This window comes from Rhineura floridana, chromosome 3 (genome assembly GCF_030035675.1).
Source record: "Rhineura floridana isolate rRhiFlo1 chromosome 3, rRhiFlo1.hap2, whole genome shotgun sequence".
NCBI classification, from domain to species: domain Eukaryota; kingdom Metazoa; phylum Chordata; class Lepidosauria; order Squamata; family Rhineuridae; genus Rhineura; species Rhineura floridana.
This window is the reverse complement of record NC_084482.1, coordinates 4645915-4660743: the sequence shown is the minus strand read 5'-3', so window position 1 is coordinate 4660743 and position 14829 is coordinate 4645915. Positions and strand designations below refer to the sequence as shown.

Here is a 14829-nt window from a genome sequence, read left to right as displayed (position 1 = left end):
ATCCACGATTTAATTGTGGATGAGGTGGCCGATCTGGCACGTATAACCGAGACCTGGGTGGGTGAGCAGGGTGGGGTTAGTCTCTCCCAGCTATGCCCACCTGGGTATTTGGTTCAGCATCAGGGTAGATCTGAGGGCCGGGGAGGGGGGGTTGCTGTGGTCTATAGGAGTTCCATCGCCCTCTCCAAGCTCCCTGTCCATGTGACTACTGGTCTGGAGTGTTTGCACCTTGTGTTGGGTCAGGGGGACAGATTGGGGATTCTGTTGGTGTACCGCCCACCCCGCTGCCCAACAGACTCCCTAACTGAGCTGACGGAGGTGGTCTCGGATGTATTGTTGAGATCCCCTAGACTTTTAGTGCTGGGGGATGTCAACATCCATGCCGAGGCCGCCTTATCTGGGGCGGCTCAGGACTTCATGGTCTCCATGACAACCATGGGGCTGTCCCAATACGCTATCAGCCCAACGCATGTGGCAGGGCATACTCTAGACCTGATTTTTGCAACTGGACAGGGTGAAGGTGATCTGAAGGTAGGGAGTCTTACATCAGCCCCTTTGTCATGGACAGATCACTGCTTGTTGAAGTTTAGGCTTACAGCGGCTTCTCCCCTCTGCAGGGGTGGGGGACCTATTAAGATGGTCTGCCCCCGGAGACTAATGAATCCGGATGGTTTTCAAAAGGCTCTGGGGAGTTTTCTGGCTGATAAGGCTGGCGCTCCTGTCGAAACCCTGGTCGAATTATGGAATACTGAAATGACCCGGGCAGCTGACATGATCGCTCCTGAGCTCCCTCTCCTGAGTAGAGCTCATATAGCTGCATGGTACACCACAGAGCTGAGAGCGATGAAATAGTACAGGAGACGGCTTGAGTGCAGATGGAGACGAACTCCTGATGGATGCAATTTCGCACTGGTACGTGCCTATACCAAGCTGTATTTAGGGGCTGTGCGCGCAGCAAAAAAACAATACTTTGTTGCCACTATACAATCTTCTATCTGCCGGCCAGCGGAGCTTTTTAAAATTGTCCGAGGGCTGTTACATTCTGGCCCTAAGGACATGATTGATTCATCTGAAGCCCGTTGTAATGAATTTGCTAGGCACTTCCAGGATAAAATCTCTTGCATCCGTCAGGACTTGGACTCCAATGTTATAGCAGTGGAATTGAATGAGGTATCCGGAGCACAGTCTGGTCATGATTTGTTGGATGAGTTTCAATTGGTACAGCTTGAGGACATCGACAAGGTGCTTGGACAGGTGCGCGCAACCACTTCTACATTGGACCCTTGCCCCTCTTGGCTGATAAAAGCTAGCAGGGTTGGAACTGCCGGCTGGGCCAGGGAAGTGATTAATGCCTCATTGCAAGAGGGAGTGGTCCCTGGCTGCCTGAAGGCGGCGGTGGTGAGACCACTTTTGAAGAAATCTTCCCTGGACCCAGAAAATTTTAACAATTACAGACCGGTAGCGAATGTTCCATTCTTGGGCAAGGTCCTAGAAAGAGTGGTTGCCGACCAGCTCCAGACACTCTTGGATGAGACCGATTATCTGGATCCATTTCAATCGGGTTTCAGGCCCGGTTTTGGCACGGAGACAGCCTTGGTCGCCCTGTATGATGACCTTTGTCGGGAGAAAGACAGGGGGAGTGTAACTCTGTTGATTCTCCTTGATCTCTCAGCGGCTTTTGATACCATCGACCATGGTATCCTTCTGGGGAGACACACTGATCTGGGAGTTGGAGGTACTGCTTGGCAGTGGTTCTGCTCCTACTTGGCAGGTCGTCTCCAGAAGGTAGTGCTTGGGGAGTTTTGCTTGGCACCCTGGGCCCTCCAATATGGAGTCCCACAGGGGTCAGTACTATCCCCCATGCTTTTTAACATCTACATGAAGCCGCTGGGTGCTGTCATCAGGAGTTTTGGAGTGCGCTGCCACCAGTATGCTGATGACACGCAGCTCTACTTCTCCTGTTCATCTTTTTCAGGTGAGGCTGTCAAGGTGCTGAACCAATGCCTGGCTGTGGTAATGGACTGGATGAGAGCGAATAAATTGAGGCTCAATCCAGACAAGACTGAGATGCTGTTAGTAGGTGGTTCCCTTGACCAGATGGTGGATGTTCAACCTGTCCTGGATGGGGTTGCACTCCCCCTGAAGGAGCAGGTCCGTAGTTTGGGAGTTCTTTTAGAACCATCCTTGTCACTAGAGGCACAAGTAGCCTCGGTAGCACGGAGTGCTTTCTATCAACTTCGGTTGGTGGCCCAACTACGCCCCTATCTGGACAGGGAAAACCTTGCTTCAGTTGTCCATGCACTGGTAACCTCTAAATTGGACTACTGCAATGCACTCTATGTGGGGCTGCCTTTGAAGACGGTTCGGAAGCTACAGCTCGTGCAAAATGCAGCGGCCAGACTGTTAACAGGGACTCGGAGGTCCGAACATATAACACCGATTCTGGCCCGCTTGCACTGGCTGCCTATATGCTTCCGGGCTCGATTCAAGGTGCTGGTTTTAACTTATAAAGCCTTACACGGCCTGGGACCACAATACCTGATGGAACCCCTCTCCCGATATGAACCTACCCGTACGCTGCGATCAACATCAAAGGCCCTCCTACGGGGGCCTACTCAGAGAGAAGCCCGGAAGGTGACAACGAGAAAACGGGCTTTCTCAGTGGTGGCCCCCGAATTATGGAATTCTCTCCCTGATGAGGTACACCTGGCGCCAACATTGTTATCTTTCCGGCGCCAGGTAAAAACCTTCCTCTTCTCCCAAGCATTTTAACATTTTAATATTTAATATTTTTAACATTTTGATATTGATATCTTAACTTGTTAACATCTTAATATTTCAATCAATTTAATACTTTTTTAACATTTAACATTTAGTATTGAGTTTTGTAGTTGTTTATGTGTTTGATTAGGTTTAGTTTTTAACTTGTTTAATATATGTTTTAATTGTATATTGGATGTTTATCTGTTGTGAACCGCCCAGAGAGCTTCGGCTATGGGGCGGGATATAAATTCAATTAATAATAAATAAATAAATAAATAAATTTGTAAGCTCTTAGCATAGCAAAGGGACAGATAAGAAAGCCGTAAAGAAAGCATGACTGGAAGCTATTATAGGGGGCAGGCACCCATGCATGGCAAGGAAGCGTCAGAACTGCATTTTTATTTCAAAAAGGGAGTTAAAAGATTTCCAGGTATCCTAATTTTTCACACAATTTCATCTGCGCAGAAATTCAGATTATTGCAAGACAGCATTACCCACTATGTCTGAAAGCATTTCCTGCAACCTCCCCATTTCAGGTCGGCCTTACCTGCTCTTCTAGGTCCCGGATTTCCCGCAGGATGGTGCCTGTATCCTCAATAGTCTGGATCAGCTGACTGCAGTTCTAGGGGATAAGAAGAGGCAGTGTCACCTGGGAAGGGGTGTAGCAGTTTTATATGAATATATAACTGTTGAAGGAAATCCCTCACCTCATGCAGGGCTGCCAAATACTTATATGCCTTCCTCACAGACTCATCACGTTTGGCATCCTGCAGAAGGAAATGTGGAACATGGAAGGGATGGGTGGAAAAGTTAAGGAATGAAAGGCCCGCCAAAATGGTCCTGCTGTCCCCCATCATCCCCAGACTTCACCTTAAAAACCAGCTCATCCGTGACAGCAAAGGTCCGGTCTAGCTTCCCAGTGAGGCCATTGATCTCCTTCTGGAGCACCTTGGTATCTGACAAGATCTTGAGAAGCAAATATATATATAAATAAAAATAAAGAATAGAGAGTGCTAAGAAATTGAGATTATAAACAGACTTACTAATGCTGATGACATCTCAACCTCAGGAACAAAGGGTGGCTTCCATAAATACTACTACTACTGCTAATCTGTAAAGAATCTGATGAACAGCCTGCTTCACCCTCAGGGCAAGGGCTGCTATTGGTGGTCAGCATGGCTGGGCATCTGCTGGGGACCCACATGGCAGCAGGGCATTGTAACTGAGACAATGAGAAATGCTGCTGAGGGCCATCACCTTTGCTTGGACTTGTGTGATGGTCGGACACGTGGTCTGCATTTGCAGACCCTGGGAATTGTAACGTTCCATTGTCCTAGTAACAATACAGGCAGAAGTGCCTTTGTTTTTAAATCCAGAAGGCAGTTCCCACTCAACTCAGCAATCTTAGATGGGCTCTGCTATGCTTCTTGGTCAGTCCCACACCTGGCCACCAGCCCACACTTCCACTCTAGATCAGTCACACTGAGAGTGCAGAGGTGTAGCAAGAAAGAGGGGTCTTGTTCTTTGTGAGTCTGCGTTCCTTGTGTCTGTTACCTGCATGGCAGAGGGGTAGATTTGTGTCTGTAAGTTCCTTACATATGTGCAGAAGAGAGTGAAGAAAATTTATTCATCCGTCCAATTTACATACTGCTCTTTATACACAAATCCCAGAATGGTTTACATAAAACTTTAATACAAAACATCCACTCAACAGATAAAATTAAAACTTAAAAGTATATCCAACATATTGTGCTCTGCTTCCTGGGTCTGTCTGCTGTGCATGGATGGGTGGAAGTTTGGGAAGCAATAAAATCTGGAACCAGCTGTACTTGGGAGGTCAAACTGTATGTGAACGAAGCAGCCCCATGCAGTTAAAACTTGGAATGGCTACAAGTATGTAGAAACAAAGGGGGATGGTAGTCCAATTTTAACAGCAAAAGGAGCAGACAAGTGAGGACCACAGAAACCCTCCCTTTGCTCACAGCTTCCTCCCCCGCAGCCCTTCTCCTTAAGTGTTTTTCATTCCACCCAAAATCATTTTTAATATGGAGCCTAGCTTGTCAAGAATAGCTAACTTTGGTCAAGCTGAAGTGAGGTAACCAGAGAGAATTCTGGGAGCCTGTGGCTTCCTTAAGATTCCCTACTGGGGAAGATCCGAAGCTCAGTGTCAGACACGCAATTTACAACCTTGCAAGGAAATGCAACTGATTCTTAGGTGTTGCCCCTTATCAGCTTCCTGGGATTAAAAGTCAGGAAGAGGGGATGTTGTAGATCGGACACCTGGATGATGCTGTCTCGCTCTCTCAATCTTCAAAGACTTCAAAGGAAGGGATCCCCAGCAGGGGCGGGATATGGCTATTTACTTTCCCCCCTCCTTGTTGAGGAAAAGAAACCCATAAATATGAAGAAGGTTCTTTCAAAACAGAGTTCCCCCTTGTTCCATCGACCTCGACTCGCTGACGTGTAACAGGGACAGCCGTTTGGGAACCCGGCTGCTCCACGAAGGAATAGAGTTACTTGGATGTAAGTATAGGATCCTAGTTAGGATAAGTCTTTCTTTTGTTTCGTGTCTGTATTGAACATCTCTCCTTTTGTTATGTCAATGACAGTGTGTAGCCTGCCTGAGGGTGATTAGCTTTAAGGAATCAAACTACTATTTCTCCTTTTGTATATATATTTTGTATATCTACTCTTAAATAGACAATCTTTGTATAAAAGGCGTGTATTGGCTTGGAACTAAGGATTCTAAATCTAATGCTACTGAATGCTACGGATTGATTACTGAGGGTAAATCCGTCTAAAATCACATAGTTCTGTGAGGTCCCTTCACTCAGGGGAAGAATTTAGAAAGAAGGGTGGTGGCAGTGAATACCAGGGATAATTACTTCCGTGGAAAGGGAGAAGTGTGCTTGAGAAGTGGGAACCCAGTGGGGTGGGGACTGTTCTCAGAAGCAAAGAACCCCCTTGGAGTACCGAGGGCAAGGAACCCCAGGGGGAGGGATCTTTGACATAGCTGATAAAAGTGCCAGGGTGGGAAGAAGCTAAGAGGAGGCAAGCCAAGGGTGATGGGGTGATTCAGCACCCTCATCTGTACACCCTTTTTGCTGTTAAAATTGGATCCATCACTTCCCCAGGAGATTGTGGCAGTTCGGCATTTCAAACAGATGAATCTGCAGTCATTTCGTTTAACCCTAAGGGTAAACACCACCCTACTCCTATGCATTCTTAAAGAGTTTTTTTTTAAAAGCAGGTAGAAGATACATAAAAAAACATTAAATATCTAACCATTACTTTAATGTAGTTCTCAGCTGCATTCAATGGGCATTACTCTTGAAGGAGAAGGGGGGGCTCTGTAAAGCAGTTTCCTAAAATGCTGATCAGCTTGGTACATTAGCATGAAACCAAATGTGCAGGAAGTGGGTGCAAACTGAGACTCTTTTTACTACCATGCCTGCTGTGCCGACTAACTCTGGTTGTGCAACAGCCTCCCCATGAATGACCAAGACAGGTGAGGAACCAGAGGATGCTACAGTTGTTGATGTATGGAATGCAGAGTCAGAGGTACACCAAATTTGCATTCAACCACACTTCCAAAACACACAGGTTCCCCCACCCCCTGGAGAAAGCACAATCTGCTGCTGAGAAAGCTACACACTCTTTCCTGACTGCTCCCGCCTCAGTGACTTTCTGTATCTAAGTTGAACACTCTCCTGAACACTTCCTTCACTTGGGCAAGTTCTGATATGTGTGAAATCACAGTACACCATTTATGTAGTCCCAAGGGCTTTTTGTGGGGATCAAAGTGATAGAAAAAGTATTTACAGTGATACACAGCCTGTTCGGGGGGGGGGGGAGACACCCAGTGCAATTCTCTATGGATGCAGAGTAGCAATTGTTCTAGTCCTCCCTACCTTTACAGTGAAGATGCTCTGTATTTTGCATTGGTAGTTACAAAAACAAAATCAGTTCAGTTTTAGACCAGGCATGCTAATAAAGTCTGCAATGGTGTGCAACTCTAAAGACTTTCCCCATCTCTGTGGTAGGACGTGGACAGAAGGAAATGTTTTGCCATTTCCTGTAGTTCAGGACTGCAACCAGGAAACAATGTTTTGCCTCCTAGTGGCAAAAAAAGTAGAAGTGTTTTACTTAAGAGGTTCTTTTTTAAGGTAAATGGTCATATTTACACATGTATGTTACTGGATGATTCTCAGCTTACAAGTGTGAGGATCCCCTATGGAAAAGTACTGTATTTGAGACAAAATATGAAAGCTATTGATCAATCCAAGATAGCCATTTCACACATGCAAATCATCACCTAGGACTGCAGTTATTAACAGATGAACATGAATGTGCAATGTCACCTGGCCTTACGGAAGATTCCCCTAAGTTGCAGGACACATGATCATCAGCGCCACCATGGCATATCTGTTCTGATGTGTACCACTTCAGATTTTTGTATGTTTCCTCAGGTTAAGAACTCCTTGTACATTCAAAACTAGGTTAGGAAAACCGTTTCCTTGATATGCTAGTTGTGTATGCACAAAGAAGTTTGTAGCTGTCTCCTGTTCTATATTTGCCTAAGAATATCATCACACAGCAGTTTGTTTGGCCGCTGACAGGTGGCACTGGAAACCACAGTGTGATAACGGACTTCTGAGAGCTGCTGGGCCAGTAGAGGAGGGAGATGGAGGCAGGCAAGCATAAAGGAAGGAGATGGATTGGAAAGGCTGGTTGGTGGGGCAAAGCCCCTAGTTTTTACCGTGGAAGGACCACTGAAATGTTCTGTTTTCCTCACTAGCAGTTTGAGGTGGACACAGCACACGGGATTGCTGATAATGTAGAGCCACTTAAAGTTACATCTGAGAAAACTTGAGTTGCTTTTTTTTTACCTTTGTGATCTCTTCCTTCTGCTTACGAATATTGCTGACAATTTCCAGGATGCGCTGAGTATAGGCAGAGCGGGAGACATCCTTGGGAAGGGACTCCAACTCCACAAGCTGAATGCAAAGAATGAAAGCAGAAATGGGAATGGGCCACAACAAGGATACAGATGTGTAAAAGGTACAGGGGCTCTTTGAAGGGGCTCATATTTCTCCACGCTTAGCCCCATTTCACTGTGCAGAAGGACTCAGAGGCTTAGTACTCAGTGAGGTGGTAGACCTGTGTCCAGGCTGTACCAAAACTGAATGCTCCTCCATTCACACATTTAAAGACCCCTGCACACAGAAAACTAGCATTAACTAGTTCCCTCTGACTGACACACCAGTTTTCAATGCACAGGTATTTAAAAAATATGAAGGAGTATTCCATGAAGTGGTACAGCCCAGACATAGGCTGACTGAGGCCAGACTGGATTGTATCTAATGTTAACAATTTGACGTATGAAATGGATAAATCCCTTCAATAGTATTGGAGGTGGCAAGAATATATTCAAGATTCCAGTCACCCATGTCAAGTTAGACAATACATCCTAATTACAAAGAAAGAGGAACAGTAAAAAAAGGAACAAAGAGGAACAAAAAAAGAGGAACAAAAAGGAACAAATAAAGAAGAACAAATTTTGAGAGAGTGCTGAGGGTGCCAGTCACAAAATGTCTGCCATAGAGGGCATGGCATAACACAAAATGGCTGCCATGCGGGATGGCATATGAAAATGAGAGTACAATAATTGCTGCTTCCCTCCCTCCCCCATCCCCATGTACACAACCTCATGTTTACCATGGGCAGTCAACCATGTTCTGCTGGGCCCAATTCTGGCAATACAGCTGTTAAAGGCAGAAGAACCCTGATTTCCCCCCAAATGCCAGTCGTAAACCAAATTCTAGGCTGCCATCCTGTACCCATTCACCTGGGAGTAAGCCCCATTAAACACAAAAAAACTTTCTGAAGAAGACATGTATATATTGTACTGTAAGTTAACAGTATGGTGAATGCTTAATGAGTGACTACTTTAACTCCTGCACAGCAAAAGACATACCCAAGACTCTTTGAAAAGTTTTCACATTTTGCATTTGCTATTTAGGAATGGGGTTCTTAACCATCCACCTGCAATTAGTGTATAGTAGAATTTGCAGAAAATAACTTCTAGGGAGTAGCTATCTCAGACAAACCCACCACAGGCTAAATGCATCCTGCATCTGTAATGTAAAAAGGAAGGGCAAACAATGCTACGTAAAAAGGAAGGGCAAACTATGGAGATTCTAAGGACTACTAAAAAATAAGTCAGAAGGTGGGAAAGGGCACTAAAAGGGAGGGGAAAATGTAAGCTCTTTAAGATCCCGGGGATTCCTGTTGTCTGGTGTCCAAACAACTCACCTATCAGTCACAGGTATGACTTCATCCATTGGCTAAAAACACTAACAGGCAAGACCAGCCAGGCTGACTAGTTTCACAGAAATTGCTTAGAAAAGTACCTGCAGATTTTGCTTCATAACTTTCTTTTTAGGAGGGCTAAAGACTTTTTTTAAATAAAATAAAATAAAAGCTCAGAGTCAGGGGGACCTTGCTGAGGGTGCCAATGAAGGCCTTTGCAGGCACCATGGTGCCTATGGATGCTGGATGACAACCCCCACTGTATAGAAATTTAATCACATAGGGCACAGCCACCTGGATAATGGTCTTATGCAGGGCCGGTTCTAAAGGACAGCCAGGTGGGACACTGGCCCAATGGCCCCTCTCAGCTGCCCCTCCACTCCCCTTCCACGACCCGCAGCCCCCCCACATCCCCCCACCTACCTGTCTGCTGTCTTTTACCATTGCCCTTAACAAAGATGGCGGCCACGGTTTCCCTAAGGTACTGAAGCCCCTGCCGCCATCTTAGTTGATGGCAGAGATGTGTGCGTGCAGCACGCACACGTGCCATCAACAAAGACGGTGGCGGAGGCGTCATCCCCTTAGGGAAACTGTGGCTGCCATCTTTGTTAAGGGCAATGGTAAAAGACAGCAGACAGGTAGGTGGGGGGACGTGGGGGGCCCGCGCGCACACACGCACACACACACACACACCGGGGCCCAGGGCAAGCTGATGCCCAAGGGCCCTGGCATTCCTGGAGCTGGCCCTGGTCTTATGCCTCTTATGTACATGACTCCTGAACCCCAGCCCAAGCCACTAACCAGCTGTTTATAGAGATCATCCTTGTGCTTAGCTTCATCAGCGGCTGATCGGATCCGCTCATGCAGGTCCCTGATCTCTGACAGACGCCGCGATGATTCCAGCTGCAAGGAGAAGCAGAGAAAATGTCACTGCTGTCAAGCCTTCCAACCCTTGGAAAGACTCCTCTCATCCCCTTTTGATTCTGTCACCTCCTTGGAGTCATGCAGAGCCTTGAGCTGTCGAAATTCCTGGATTAGTGGCACCCGGTGCTTCTCCCACTGGACAGCTAGCTGGATGGCCCGCTGTGCACTGCTCTCAACCACCACCTGAAGGAGGCAAAAGAGATATTGAGATTCTAAGCCCCTTTATGCTATTCTGCCTTCCAACTCTTTGCTTCATAGTATTCTATACAATTTATAGAGGGAGCAGGGAAAAAAGCAGAATAAATCCTCTGTACATTCACATGCACTAAACCTCTCTTCCCCCCCCCGCCCCCCCCAGTATAAATTCTGCTCCACCAACCAGCCACCTCCAAACCTGCTTTGGACCATACCAAGGATATCTGACAAATGGGTGGGAGTGTGCTTAATAAAACTCCAAATGCAGATTCAGGGTGTTGCTCTTCCCAGCTTCCACTCCTGGTTACAGCCTCCCTTTTACTAAGCATCTTGCCACTGAACCAATGAAGGTTCAAAACCTTTTCCCAAAGGTCCTCATGGTAATTATACCAACCATTCCTACTCCAGATCTCTTCATCCCTGGTTGCTCCACTTCCAAACAGGAGAAAGATGGGCTTCCCCGTCCCATCCACTGGCTGTGCCCTCCCACCCTGCCCTGGTACCTGCAGCTTAGCCATGTTGTTCTCTGCATCAGGCAGGAGCTCCACAGTACACCCCTTCACCCGCAGGGCCTGCTCTTGCTCTGTCACTCTCAACTGTCGCTGCCGCACCTCTCCTTCCACCTGAGGAAGAGATGGATCCCCTCAGGACTGACCCAAGATGAAGCCCAAATGGCAACCTCACTGCTTCACACAGCTTCAGCGCTCCTTCCCCCCTCTTCCCAGAAGCTGTCCTGCACAAGTTGTGCTGAAATGAATGGGAGGCGCCCAAGAGCTCTGCTTGTGTTCTTGTGTATCTCCCGTTGGTTTCAAAGTGGCTCCCTCAGGAGATCTTCCCAGTGTACTCTGCCCCACAGGTTAGTGCTTTCTTTCTCCCATTCTGTCACCCTTAACATTCCTAAACTGTTAGGTAGCCACCTCAGTTCAGAGCCATATAGAGCCAGTGTGGTGTAGTGGTGAGAGGGTTGGACTAGGACTTGGGAGACTGGGGTTCAAATCCCCACTCAGCCATGAAGCTCACTGGTGATCTTGGGCCAGTCATGATCTCTTAGCCTAACCTACCTCACAGGCTTGTTGTGAGGATAAAATTAGAAAGGGGGAGAACCATGTTTGTACACCAGCTTGAGCTCCTTGGAGGAAAGGTAGGATATAAATGTAATAACAAACAAATGTCCCTTCAGGGACCCCAGGATCCACCAGATTTTCCTCTGCCAGAGGTGCTGCACTGCCATCACAAGGCTGAAGAGGGCACTAGAGAGAATTTTCCCTTTTAGCTGGTGTGGTTCAGCCAGACAAGAGCGTTGCCCCTCCTGCCTGTTCTTACCTGTGTGAGAGTCAACCCCAGCGTGGCCATTTGGCCCTCAAGCTCCTCAGTCTGCTTCATGAGGTGGCCCAGTTCACCTTCCAAAGTTTCCAGTTCTGTTGCCTGACGTTCCCTTAACATCTAAAGAAAAAAAAGGGGGGGCAGGAAAAAAGGAATTTTAAAAAAGGGTTCTCAAGAATCAGTGTGTGTGGGAGTATTGGAATTCTGTCTTAACAAATCCTGCATTATGCAAAAATACAATGCAATCTGTCACTTAATAAAAGTATATTTTTTATTTAAAATATTTCTTAACCACTCTTCATCAAAAGATTTCAGAGAATGTATGACAGGCCTTTCTGCATATTCAGATCTCTGTTCTAAACTTTACCTCAGTTTTGTTCACACACTAAAAAGTTGTTCATACAACATACACACTCAATTTAAAAAACAAATATGCATAACAAAATATAAGACAAGCTACCCACATTTCCCCCAAAAACTACCCCCACAATACAGCCCCAATATAGCCAGATTTGGATACTCTGGGTTCCAGAGATTCTCTGGTCATAAATTTTAAAGAGGGAGGCTGAGACGCAGAAGCACCACCAAGGACAGCAACCCACAGAATAGGTTTTGTACTGAGTAAATTCTTCTTCTTCTTAACGAGAGGCAAGCTGCTGGGTATGAGGGTATCTTGAAGTTTATGGCACAACAGTAGCTGGGCCACATCACCTCACACATTGGTCTTGTTGCAAATATAAGCAGAATTATTTCATCAGTGACTTGCTTCTGATAATCCTAACAGTCTTCAAAAGAGGATAGCCATCCAAAAGAGCTCAGGAAACCGAATAAAACTTACAGATCAACATTGTCACCCAGAACTGAGGCAAAGGGTTGCATTCAACACAGTGCTAAAGAGACTGTTTATTCAGCGCAAGCATTTCTGGTTGCCTAACAGAACAATCTCTCCTCTCCTCTCCCTGCACACTGTTCTGGGGGATTCTCCCAACCCTCCAGAGCAAATTTGAGGAGGGGGGGAGGAGAGGGGGGAGTACCATTACGCAAGTGGGAATCCTTGTGCAGGCTTCCACTAGTGCAACAAGTTAGTTCAATATGGCCCGAAGTTCGGAACAGGGAACTGGATATGCAGAAAGGCCTGTTGTGTACATCTCTTCATTCAGGGCGCATAAATCCATCTTTGTCAAAAGGAGTGCTGGCGGGGCTGCCACATGTTGGGGTCATATTTCCACACGTATCCTGCCCAGTGTTTCTCAACTAGAAGTTTTCAAGAGATTTCTGCTATTGTTTTGCAAAGTAACCCTCCCTCGCCACAATTGTTGTTGCTATCTTTGTTGACAGGGCCCTTGCAAGTAGTATTGTATAAACTTTTAATTGTGTTCTTATTGTCAGCTGAAAGACTAGAAATTGCCCATCACTGGCATAGTTGTTTGTTCATAATGTGGTTGGCGGGCAAAAGCCTGAAACATCACTCTCTAAGAAAAAGTACTGGAACAAAACAGAATATGCAGGGGAGTGATTAAGTCAGATACTTTTAATGAATCTCGGTGGCCTGCGTTAACATATGCCAATGATGAAGGTTGCACTAATCACCCACTGAATAACCAAATGCCTTGTTGGAATGGAATGGCTGAATGCCATTTCCATAAAGAGTTCTGATGTCCAGATGGAATTGCTGTATTATCACTGCTTTGACTTTGGACTATTTCCCATCTGTATTATTGTTTCTATTTTTATCTCCTTTGGTTTTCCTTTACCACCATTTGTTTTTGAAAACATTAATAAAACTTAATAAAAGAGAAAGGCCTGTCGTACACTTGAAAATCATGGGTGTGGGGAACAGTACAAGGCACACCACATTGGTTATGCTTCCCCCTTGAACAGATATTGATACTGTGTCCAGTCCTTAACCAAGCTAGGACACTTCCTTCCTTTGGTTCTTATGTGACACAATGGAAGAACTGGTTTCTACTCAAGAAGCTTATTGTTGGTCTGGCCTTCCAATAGGTCTTGCCACCAACTGCAAGCTGCTTGGAACACAAGGTCTTCAACATCTGCAATGGTTTTCAAGGGTCCTGGTTATAAAACCCTAAAACAGCTTGAGGCCTGATATACCAAAAAGACTATAACCTCCCCATGTGCTCTCTTACAGTTTGTAAGGGCACTCACTTAATACTCTCTGTGTGTCAGATTCAGACAGCAAGGGCACAAAGAGATGGCTTCTCAGGTGCAGCCACCTTCCTCGCCCCCCAAGTTATGTCACTACACCTAGGCAACTCAGATGTCCAAGCTTCAGAAGTGTTTCGTAACTGTTTGGACTTTTGTATTGTTTGTAATAATGCCTCAATATAATGCACTTTTATTCACTCTTGCTAAAGCGTTCATACTTTATTACTTGTTCCAAGCCTTTCGAATGGGGCAGGCTATAAACCTAAGTAAATAGGTATCAATGGTTGAAAACTAGTTTCTAAGCACTTAGCAGAAGTTTTTTCATATTATCAGGGTGCCTTTTTTCTCCTCTGCAATGATGAGTGCTAAAAACGTCCCCTTGGAGTGAAAAACCTCACCTCGTATTTTCAGAGTTCAGCAACAGTTCCTAAACTCCACATCAGAGGCATTCTCAGTGCTCCAGGGTATAAGTCACAGAAGAGTAAATTGACAGATCCTCTAATTTTGTAAGCTAAAATGTGGAATTAGTAAGGTATGATTGAACAAGTGATACTCATCCATGGGTACGGAGCACATGTGAATATAATAGGCCTTTGAATATATGTGCGGTCTTCATTATTTTAAAAAGCAGAGTAAGTGTAATATATGCTGATATTTTTTGCCAAAACTCTCTGCCCACAAAATAGGACGCCCCTTCTCAATCTATATTCTTGCCATGAATGAACTAAATAGAACTGGCTTTCCCCAGTGCCTGCATCTTAGGCAGAGCTCCTCAATTAGTTTTACCTGTTCTGTTGTCTGGGAGATTGGCATCGCCTCCACTTGTGTTGGGGATTCTGCCTCCTGTAGGCATACCAAATGGAGAGCATCTTAGACTGTTACCATTACACCTTCCCTTACATCAGGGGTGGGGAACCCTTGGTCCTCCAGATATAGCTGAATGACAACTCCTATCATCCCTGGCCATTGGCTGTGGTTACTGGGGCTGATGGGAGTTGTAGTTCAACAACATCTGGAGAGCCAAAGATTGCCCACATCTGTCTTATATGTTCCACCCCCCCCACTTGCTCCTTAACATATTTCCACAAATGAAATTCTTCAGCTAAATAACTCAAATCCCTTTGCCCTAGATGTTCAATGATCTCT

The 14829-nt window shown here is 45.8% G+C and overlaps 1 protein-coding gene across 2 annotated transcripts in view; it reads right to left on the bottom strand.

Annotated features, from left to right (window-relative positions):
* CCDC22 (coiled-coil domain containing 22) overlaps nucleotides 1-14829 on the bottom strand; it is a 33738-nt gene that overhangs the window by 1961 nt on the left and 16948 nt on the right. For both annotated transcript variants that reach the window (XM_061613984.1, XM_061613985.1), the window contains exons 9-17: nucleotides 14470-14526; nucleotides 11518-11637; nucleotides 10698-10817; nucleotides 10066-10182; nucleotides 9877-9978; nucleotides 7653-7760; nucleotides 3634-3729; nucleotides 3471-3530; nucleotides 3311-3385 (exon numbers count right to left, since the gene is read on the bottom strand). In XM_061613984.1, the coding sequence (XP_061469968.1) occupies nucleotides 3311-3385; nucleotides 3471-3530; nucleotides 3634-3729; nucleotides 7653-7760; nucleotides 9877-9978; nucleotides 10066-10182; nucleotides 10698-10817; nucleotides 11518-11637; nucleotides 14470-14526 (855 nt within the window). The remainder of the gene's footprint in view (nucleotides 1-3310; nucleotides 3386-3470; nucleotides 3531-3633; nucleotides 3730-7652; nucleotides 7761-9876; nucleotides 9979-10065; nucleotides 10183-10697; nucleotides 10818-11517; nucleotides 11638-14469; nucleotides 14527-14829) is intronic.